General features: G+C 39.6%; 1 protein-coding gene across 1 annotated transcript; it reads right to left on the bottom strand.

The window, feature by feature from the left end:
- Positions 1-205: 205 nt before the first annotated feature.
- On the bottom strand, positions 206-10,284 carry LOC131235159 (heme-binding-like protein At3g10130, chloroplastic). The gene is made up of 8 exons (XM_058232298.1): positions 10,039-10,284; positions 9,830-9,919; positions 7,001-7,071; positions 5,870-5,971; positions 5,667-5,771; positions 4,069-4,204; positions 1,399-1,508; positions 206-436 (listed from the first exon to the last, which is right to left on the bottom strand). Exons 1-8 carry the CDS (start codon positions 10,253-10,255, stop codon positions 362-364), a joined length of 906 nt encoding a protein of 301 aa, XP_058088281.1. The 5' UTR covers positions 10,256-10,284; the 3' UTR covers positions 206-361.
- Positions 10,285-10,762: the final 478 nt, after the last annotated feature.

Raw genomic sequence — 10,762 nt, forward strand, 5'->3', positions numbered from 1 at the left:
CATTGAACCATGGAGCCGGACCCAAATTCTTGAGGAACTTTGTGGCAAAGATCTCAAACAGATAAGCTTGTACAAAACTACAACAATATACATCTCATATTGCAGCAGCATTTATAGATAAAAACTTTACATATGTATACAATCAAAAACTGTAAATGGAAATTATAAATTTAAAAAAAAAAAAGAAAGAAAAAAGAAGAAGAAGAAGAAGAAGAAGAAGTTCATTGCTAATATTAATTACAGTTTGTGTATAATCAAGCATATATAGTACAGTTTGTTTATAATCAAGTATATATAGCAATCTATGATGGATTTTTTTCCTGATATTTTTCATGTATGAGGTGTCTGGGCCTGGATTGCATTAATTACCTTTCCGTTCAACCTCCAGTGCTACTTCATTACGGCGGGTAAACGGGAGTGTGAAAGGGGGATTATACTGCAACCACAACATAAAGTAGATGTTCTTTAGGCCTTTGGGCCTCTTATCAATAAAATTGTAACCTTCTGAAGAAGCAAAAAAAAAGTAGATATTCTTCAAACTGATCTTTTCCCATGCACATGCTATTATGAAGGAACTATAGGGTACCATTTGTCAGCAAACATATTAATTCGCTAAGTAGGATTCCCCGTTGTGGGACCCATGGTTTGATGATACTGTTGATGTTGGGCACAGCATGAATGTGAGATTTCCAGGATATCTCTCAGATTTGAAGATCATAATACATCCATGTTCAGTCTTTTCTGTTTTAAATACAGACTGTAGTTTTTTTTTTACCCCCTTTTTCTCTTAGGGTGTGTTTGGTTGCAGTAAATATCATGCTTTCATGACATGATATTTACTGCAACCGAACACACTCTTAACCACTTATTCTTGGTCAGAGCATCTTAAGGTTGGAATCTTCCAATCTGGTATCCTTCCAGGTCAAGATCAATCCACTGAGTGGGGACTCATGGGATAAAATGGATTGTACCATCAAACAATAGGCCTCACATGCACGAAATCCTGCACATCACCAAACAAAGGGCCCATTTGGATACCACCAAATAAGTAACTTTTTCTACTTACAGCAGTAGATAAGTTTGGTTTATGATTAGTTATAAGTAACTTTTTTTACTTAAAAGTACATAACCACTTCAGTTAATTTTTTTAGTTTTTCTACTTTTCATAAATTGCTGAAGAGAGGCATCAGGAGAGACGAAAGAGAGAAGCTGATAAGTGTGTTATTTGCCAAACATACTTATCTTCTTAATTAGTAGAAGCTAGATAACAAAATTGTGGAATAAGTAGCTTATCTTAAGCAACTTGCAATCCAAACGGGCCCTAAATGTTTGCTGATGAGCAAGACCATATAATACCCTGTGCTACTAATTGCATGAAAATCAATTTATCCAATCTACCTGTGCAACTTCCACGGAAGCATCCTCTTTCACTTGAAATTGTGTGTCGCTCCTTAAAGCATCCCGTAATTTTGATTCCCTGCGTTTAACTTCTTCATCTGTAACAAAACCTGATTCGACATGGAAAAGGAAAAACATCAGGCATAATGTATCAGTCGCAAGCCAAAAATCCAAAAAATAATAATAATAAAAATAAATAATAAATAATAAATCCAAAGTAGTAGAAAAGAAATATAAAAGATAACCGTAAAGATTTGTATCAGTAATGGCGCACAAATGTGCATCGTCATGAAATGCAATCCTTTTTGGTTTTTCTTTGAAAGCCCTGACACAATGGCCATAGCTGTTCAATGATGATAATGCCCATTGGCTACAGATATTCAAAACCCTTGGTTGCAGCAATTCGAAACCCATGAACAGTTGCTGAATTAAACAAGAAAAATCACTACTCAACCTGCACAGCTAAGGAAAACTAGGATTTCAAGGGAAGAATGGCCTCCCATGCACACGTGTGATTGGGGATTCATGATGCCCATTCAATTCCTCGTCATTCATATAAATAAATTTTACAATAATCCCCCAACGCATTCCCAATCCAAAACCAAATTCCTAAAGATAATAATAACCAAATCTCCAAAAATAGCAACCTAAGTCTACCCTGCATAGCAATTCCATACTCAACAGTGGAAATTCATTTAAAATATCAACATCACATCCAATAGATGGCTCATGATCACCTAGGGCTGTTAGCTTGGTTGTGTTCAGGTCATATCCAGACCTGACTCTGGGAATCAGATTCGGGACCCCTCAGGTTTAGACATGGGTACCATAGATGAGGTACAAGATAAGAATCAGGTCTTGTCAGATCTAGTTTAGAACTTGATATGATTCAACTTGGAGCTCGAATAAAGAATTCAGGATCTAGATTCGGGTTCAACCAAAAGCCTGCTTATAAATAATAAATGTAGCCAAGTAAGAGAAATGCTCCGGTGCACTCAGAGCACTATAAGTTAGTGTGCCTAGTTGCATCGGCTCAGTTGGACGGTCCAATTGATCGATCTGAACTGTCCTTTAAATTTGGAACACATTTCATACGCTGTTATCCAAAAATCACACTGATCGGAGGATCTTATCCATCTGTGATTTAGCCTTACTTTCTATAGCCATCCTTTTCGCAAGACATGGGATGGTTATGATTGCCTAACAAAGGTGGTTCTTTAGAATCAAAGGCAATTGATGACCGTCCTTAACAAATCGATGAACCAAATTCTTGATTAGACCTACTTTTATGTAATGATCTTGACCGTCCATATTTAGGGCCATTGATCAAGTAGTTAATATTTGTTAGATTAGTGTGATGTTTTCATGTTAGCCCATGAAATGTATGTTGGATTTCATGAACAGTCTAGATCAATGAATTGGACTTCAAAGTGTCCCAATCAAGTTATTAAAAAACAGTTACCTAATGGTAGTTATGTAATGGTAAGTTGGTAACATTAGGAACCTTACAGATTTCAGGGCCAATACAGGTTTATTTTTTATATTTTCTAAGGTCGTAATGGCCATTACAGGGCCCAGAACCACTGTTATGGCCCGTATCGTAATGGTAAAGGCGGTGGTCATTATGGCCACCGTTACCATTATTGAATACCTTGGTCCGAATACAACTAGGAGCAGTATAATTATAGTACTCTGAGAACACTGGAGCATTTCTCTTTTAGTTTTATCCATAATTTAGAGAGATCCTCCAGTGCTCCCAGAGCACTATCAGTTATAGTGCTCCTAGTTACATTCATTCACTTAGACAGTCCAATAGATAGACCTAAACTGTCTACTCATTCTAGAACATGTTTTATGGACTACCATGCAAAAATCCAGTAATCAGATGATCCTATCCATCCTTGATTTGGCCTTATTTCTTTAGCCACCCCCTCTCCAAGCCATGGATGGGATTTTTATGATTGCCTAACAAAAGTGATTCCTTGAAATCAATAAGCAATGCCATAATGGGTCCTAACATATAGATGGACCAAATTATTGATTGGACCTATTTTTGTGTAAACAATCTTAACCATTCATGTTAAAGTCCAGCGATCAAATCCTTAATATCTGTCAGATTGGTGTGATGTTTGCATGGTAGCCCATGACATGTGTGTTGGGTATAATGAACGGTTTGGATCAATGGATCGGATTGTCTAAGTGTCCCAATGCAACTAGGAGCACTATAACTTATAGTGCTCCGATAGCATTTCTCAAACTAAGAGATCATATATTCGTGTTCCATCCAACACAATTTATAAACAGAGTGTAGTCTTTACACAGGAATTTGACCTGTTAATTAATTGGGACCAAAATCTGTACCCAGATTTGATTAAATCAGGCTGGATACTTCAACTATCCACAGGTTTGGGTACCCATTGACAGCCTAAGCATCCCCAGACCGGTGTGATTTTCAGGGCACACCCCATCCATGGCAGGGACCACTAGGTGAACAGTTGGAATTCTATGAATATGTGCCACATGTATGAAAATTTGAGTGCTTGATGACTAACTTCGACTTAAATGTTAAGCTGGATAACAACTCGCGAGTCTTGACTAACTTTAGTTGCATAAGAAGAGACACCAACAAGCATTTGTCATAGAGTTAATAAATGATCTGAGAAGGCAAACCTGAAAAGGCAACAACTGCAATGATCTTTTTGGGAACCTCTTTAATCCTTACAGATGCATCCTTTGGCAATGGCAGCTTAGCTCCGTACTTGGAGGGCATGACGAATGACATTTGCCAGTTTTCTTGATCTCCTGACTAAATAACATCATAATAAAATGAGATCAGATCTAAAAGCGCAATATAGAGATTTACAAAATAAAGAGTATTCTCGAAGTTCTGAATTGGAATTAAACTGTAAAACCATAAGAAGAACATATCAAATCAAATAATAAAATCATAATATTAGACCAGGACTGTTTAGAATATCTGTTACAATAAAGATATACCTCAAAGTGACCATTTTCAATATATGGAATGCGATTTTAGCAACCATAGGACTGAAACGAGGAATTAGTAAAGATTGCAGAGGACAAAGTAATCCAAAATGACCATTTTCGATTTCTTGGGCTGATAATTCATGGGAGTAGAGAGATTGAGAAGGATGTTCTACATAGAATTCAAGCTGGGTGGAAGAAGTGGAGATGTGCCTCTGGAGTTTTATGTAATTGCCGAGTACCAAACAAACTGAAGGGGAAATTTGATCAGATAGCTATAAGACGAGCCATGCTTTATGGTACAGAATGTAGGGCAGTCAAGGAACAATATTATTCAGTAGTCCTTGAAAGTATTACACCATAAGGAGATATTAGGGTATCTTGTAGATAACATTGTATTTATTTTTGGCCTAATCTCCGTGATCTTGAGTAACTCAACCGTAATCAACCTATGCAATAGACTATTAAATAGCACTTGATTATAATCGACCTATGTAATAGTCTATTACATTGTGTTTGTGGGAGTTGTGTGCTCTCATTGCCGGTCCCCAACATGGATAAAGGATGAGGGTTGCATCGGGTTGGCAGCTGGCGATAAACTTATGCAAAAACTCCCAACATGAATCCGAAGATGATGATCTCTGTAATCTTGAGTCTATTACAATAAAGAGCTTCTTTGAGAAGGAGGATATCAAATCCTCTTTCTTGCTCTCTTCTCCTCTCCTTTTCCTTTCTTCTCATTCCTCTAGATGGTAACAGAGATTATCTGATCCATTTTTATAATCCCTTCATCCCTTTTTATCTCTCATCCCGATCATTATTTCTTCTTCATTTTTTGTTTTGAGAGTCGCCCGACCCCTTCCCCTTCCCCTTCTCCATATATCTGTAAGATGGTGAAAGTGGGATAAGACTCTCCTATCATCATCATACAGGTCTTTCCTCTTTAAAATTTTGGTATATAATGACACCTTGAAGTCCCATTTCCTGTTCCGGAAGTGTCTTCTCCACCAGAAGCATCAGCAGCGATTAACAGACCTCCAGATCTCCATAACCAGGTTGTGGTGATCCTGGTTACATTGACTTTTCCTTTCTTCTCATTTTTCTACAGTAGGATTCAAGAAGAACAGGGACTTGTTTTCTAATGAGATTCAACCAAAATGATAAGATTTGAGTAGCAGGTTGGAATTATTTCAGAAAAAACCAATCTTATCATTATGAAGAAATGAAACAGTACTTTCATAAGCTGATAGGAAGGAACAAATCCACAAAGGTTAAAGACTTACACGCTTCGTTATAACAGGTGTTGTCATATCCATTTTCTCTCCATCTGATTGTGCCTTTCGAGTATAGACAGGAGTAGTCATCTCCATGCTTTCACTTGCAGTATTCTGGAACAAAACACCAGAAAAACAGCACTAGGCATAAATGTGACAAAGGGCTTATGAGATGCCGCCTTTCACTTTTCACTAAAATGGTATCAATGTACCTTACCAAACAGGTACGCAGCCAAAACATTGAAACCTTGAGACGAGCCATTGAAATCAAATCCGCTCTTTCCAGGCATTGTTGTCTCCGCTATAAAGTAAGGCTGTTTCATAATGAGAATCATTGTTAGATATACATCTGAAGCAACGACCCAGTGGAAAATTCTTAACTGTTAAGTGAGAAAATGGAAAGGTCACGTCTTGACTAAAATCAATAGAAATGTCTTCCAATGTTCAAACATTTCATCCATCAGTAGCTATTGAATAGACATTTTCTGGATTAGAATGAACAGAACGGGATTGACGTTTCACAAATATGGTAACTTGGAATTTCCAAGAGAAAAGAAACCCTCGTTGCAGTTCCAAAGTGCTAGAATAGAATAGTGAAGATAGAAAAGAAAACAAGCACCTTTCTTTCAGATAGTCAATGACTTTTCATTTAAGGAACAAAAGAAAAGGCATCGAAAAGGGGGAAAGGAATTCACACTTCTTCTCCCAACACCTTCCTTGGCCAAGGTTGTCAGAAGCACTGTTCACCTCTCCAATTACTTAAGAGGACAACTCGCAAATCTTGTCAATGACAAATTTCAACAACTCCAATGTAAAATGTAGGGAATTGCTAGTTGTTGATTGCTAATTCAGCCATTTTGGGTGTAGGAATAACACATTCATCCACATGGCAAGGAGACCTATTGCAGCATTGGCAGGAGAGTCCTACCAAATGCCATAATATAATGGTGGAGGTAATCTGCAATGCCTGGGCCAATACTTTGCACAGGACATTCGGGTTTTCAGTTGGTGGTAGTGGGACCCATGGTTCAGTGATCCAAACCATAGGTATGATGGTGATGCCCTCACCATGGATGATTTCCTTGGCTGTCTCTTTGATGGCCACTGATAAAAGGGTAGGATTTTCTCAGATGGGAGATGTTTGGTACATGTTCCATCCATGGTGGCACCCGTAACATCAACAGTTTGGATTACTAAACCATGGACCTGATTTGTACAAACTGAAAACGCTCAACCCGAGCATTGTTTAGCACCTCTGATGATATTTAGCTCGAGGCAGAATATTGTCTCCATAAAATATAAGTGGTGGCCACCAAATGACCGCAAAACAAAACATTTCTTACCTCAACTTCTCTGATCTCGTACTCTTCCCTCCGTCTCAAAACCTTAAATTTTACAGTTTCAAGATCTGGGACTACAAAGAAATTTAAGAAAGAAAAACACAATATCAAAACCCTCCTAACAGCATAAACAAGGAAATAGGCATTTAAATAACGTGGGCCAAGAGTCTTACGGCACCATCGCGGGGCCCATTGTTCAGTGATCTAAACTGTTGATATTATGGCTGATGAGCCTTATTATGGATGGTCCATGCACCAAAAATCCCCTAGGGTGGAAGAATCCTTAATGTTCAATAGGTGCCCAACTAATGGATGCTTAAAATACAACAATTCTCATTCAACAAAAGAAAATGCTAAATATTTATAGCCAAGATCTTCCAATGAATTCAATCCATGGCGATCTTCCAATGAATTCAATCTGTGGCATTTTCTAGTGCGGAGGTGGCCCATCATATCAATGGTTTGGATTATTGAACCATGGGACTCTATTTGTACAAACTGAAATTCCCAATCTAGATATAGAATTTGGCCCTTTTTTTTGCTTAATGCGTTTTGTTGCCTTAACTATCTAGTTCTTGGTCCTTCTATTGAAGGGTTAGGATTTTTCAATCTCAGAAATTTTAGGGGAGCAGAATAGGTGTCACCTGGGTAACACTATAGTGTTTCATTGACCGTGGGGCCCACCTTGATGTATGTGTAGTATATCCACACCATTCATCAAAATTTCCGGCTCATTTTAGGGCATAGTCCCAAAAATGAAGCAGATCCAAATCTCAAGTGGACCACAAAGTGGGAATTACATTTCCAACAAAAAAGAAAAAACTTCTTGGGGGCTACAAAAGTTTTGGATCAAGCTGATATTTGTGTTTTCCCTTCATCCAGGTTTGCATGACCTTATCAATAGGCTGGATGGCAAATAAACATTACAGTGGGCCCTAGGAAGTGTTTAATGGTGGGCTTTGAATGACCAATGTTTCCAGTGTTGGATTCGGATCTGCTTATTTTTGGGACCATGCCCCAAAATGTGCTGGAAACACGAATGGTGAGCATGGATATTCCACACATACATCAATGTGGGTCCCACAGTCAGGGAAACACCCACTACGGTGTTACCTGGGTAACACCTAATCTGCTTCGAATTTTTACTGAATCTGCCTTCCAAGCCAACGATATCAATGGTTCAGATAACTCAACCATGGGCCTCACTTGCACAAACATACAATAGTAGTGTAGAAACATTCTGTCTGAGTGTGGTACAATAACTCTTTTTCTAGTATTTCTACCTTCTGTGGAGGAATAACATACACGGCTGGCATATTTTCCAAGTTTACACGGGCTTTCAATTCTCTCAAGTGGAGCCCATAGTTCAGTAATCCAGACCACTGCTTTGCTGAGTCCCATGGAAAATATCACTTAGTTTGGAAGATCGCAGCGAGAAATTTTAAGTTGAATGTAGAAGTTGTTGTACTTTCTCTTCCTAACCGTCCATCCATGGGCCACACATCAAATGATTCAAATCTCCTGCCGCGAGATTTTTTTACACAGTCTATCTAGGGTCAGACATTACAAACCAACAGTGTTGATTACTCAAAATGGGCCCGCTTGCCAGACTTAAAAACACGTGTACTGTGCAAAGATACGGACACCTATCATGCAATAATTCCTCTATTCTAGGAATGTGAGAGCCTGGAGTTCCTGCTGTCGCAAGCTATGTGGGGCCCACTAAGATGTCCGTGAGAAATCTACCCCATCCATCAGTTTCCACAACTCATGCTTAGGGGGCGATCCCAAAAAGGAGGCAGATCCAAAAATCAAGTGGACCACACTACAGGAAAGAGTGGAGATGGAACACCCACCATCAAAACCTTAATGGGCACATTGAATGTTTGGGTCAATCTAATAGTTGCGTTCGTCCCAGTTAGAATAGCCTTATGAATGGTTTGGATGGCATATAAACATCATGGGGCCCTGGACAGTTTCAACGGTGGGCATTTCCATTCCCACTGTTTGTTGTAGTGGGGTCCACTTTGGATCTGCCTCACTTTTGGGATCCTGTCTTAAAATGAGCTGGAGAAACTGATGGACTGAGGGAAGCGGATTTCCTGGCAAAGCCTTTCTCACAAACATCACAGGGGCTTGCCTAGCTATCTAGCGCAGAAACTTCTCGAGTCCATTTCTCGTAGGCGGATTTTCTGGGAAAGCCTTCCCCAAGAAGTTCATAAAATCTAGGTGGGGCCCGCCGTGATGTTTGTGAGAAATCTACACCGTCCATACGTTTTGTGAGGTCATTTTAGGATTTGGGACCAAAAGTGAGCATGATCCAAGACTCTAGGTAGGCTGCACAAAAGGAAAAGGTGGGTAGGGAAATTCATACCATTGAAACCTCCCTGGGTCGACAGTGATGTTTAAATGACATCCATACCGTTCATAACGTCATTCCTACTGGGATGAACTGAGAGCACATATATTAGCATGATTCAAAACTTCTGTGGCCCACGAATATTTCAACTGTGGACGTTCAATCCTCACGTTTTCGGCCCACTTCAGTATTCGATCCAGCTCAGTTTTCGTCCCATGTCCTAAAATGAGCTCACAAAACGGATGGGCGGGGTGGATTTCTCACAAACATCACGGTGGGTCCCACCTAGCTTCCAGCGCAGGAACTTCACGTGGGTGGGCCCCACGTAGCTTCCGACCGCAGGAACTTCATGGGGGCAGGGAGCACCGGAAAATCGCGTCCCTATTCTAGTAAAGAAAAAGTAGAAAAATGGGTGCGTCTATCAAAAGCAGGGGTGTAGAATGTCATAATATTAAATAAATAAACAGAATTACCAGACATTAGGGCTTCTTCGAGATTCCTACTCTCGAACAACCTACTCGGAAATACGTATTTCGCAGTTTCCGTTACCAAATCCGTCAAAACTGCGAACAAAATAACGATCCAAACGCAGTTCAATTTCGAGATTCACAATCGAAAATGGAAATTCGAGAATTTTTTATTATTTTTTTTTTGGGTGGGGATTTGGAAAGAGAGATGTTACTTCGTTGGGAGACGAAAGCGGACTGAGCAGCGACAGCTGCAACGAGAGAGATTCGAGTCTCGAGAGCCGTTCGATTTCGGTCTTGGTTCGACGACGCTGTGTCGATCCTTCTCCTGTCCGTCGCTGATGCAGCTTGGAACGTCGGGGTTCTTGTTCTAGGGTTTGGAGAGAATAAGGACGGAGACTGAGAAGAGATCGGCGAGGGCAAAATCGTCATCGTTTTTTTTTTGGCGCCTCTTTACTTTTATTTTATATTGAGATTTTTTTTTTATTTTCTTTCTTCAGGCAGCATTTATCGCAGGAGAGGAAGTCCAAGTTCGCTCGAATACATCTCGGTGGATGGCAGTAAGAAACGGGGGAAATCTAGCCGTTGGATTTGGGTGTTTTTTCAATAAATCCAAACCGTTTATTTGATACGGATGATTGGATGGGAATTCACGATAATAATAATAATAATAAACTCTTGGATTTTACATTTTGACCCTTCGATTGTATGAATGCTACAGTAACCGTTCAATAGCTACAATAACGACGGACCAAAACTCCTGCGTTATGCATCGGACCAATTGCGTCAACTGGATTATGTTGGAGTGTCACGCGTGTGATCGATTTGGGCCATTCATTAGGTATTGCTTGATGTGGAAACGGATTGCGTGCTGAGCAATTCTGTGTGGCCCACCGTGATGTATGTGTCCTATCCACGCCATTCATCTCTTTTACCAGC

The sequence above is a fragment of the Magnolia sinica genome, chromosome 19 (genome assembly GCF_029962835.1).
Source record: "Magnolia sinica isolate HGM2019 chromosome 19, MsV1, whole genome shotgun sequence".
Lineage (NCBI taxonomy): Eukaryota > Viridiplantae > Streptophyta > Magnoliopsida > Magnoliales > Magnoliaceae > Magnolia > Magnolia sinica.

Excerpts from the sequence above, each read along its gene's own strand:
- LOC131235159 (XM_058232298.1), bottom strand. The coding sequence starts at position 10,255 with ATGACGATTTTGCCCTCGCCGATCTCTTCTCAGTCTCCGTCCTTATTC. Across the intron at positions 7,072-9,829 it reads CGAAGAAGCCCTAATGTCTG|TCCCAGATCTTGAAACTGTA; the intron begins GTAATTCTGTTT and ends ATTTCTTTGTAG. Across the intron at positions 437-1,398 it reads CTTCCGTGGAAGTTGCACAG|TATAATCCCCCTTTCACACT; the intron begins GTAGATTGGATA and ends TTGTGGTTGCAG.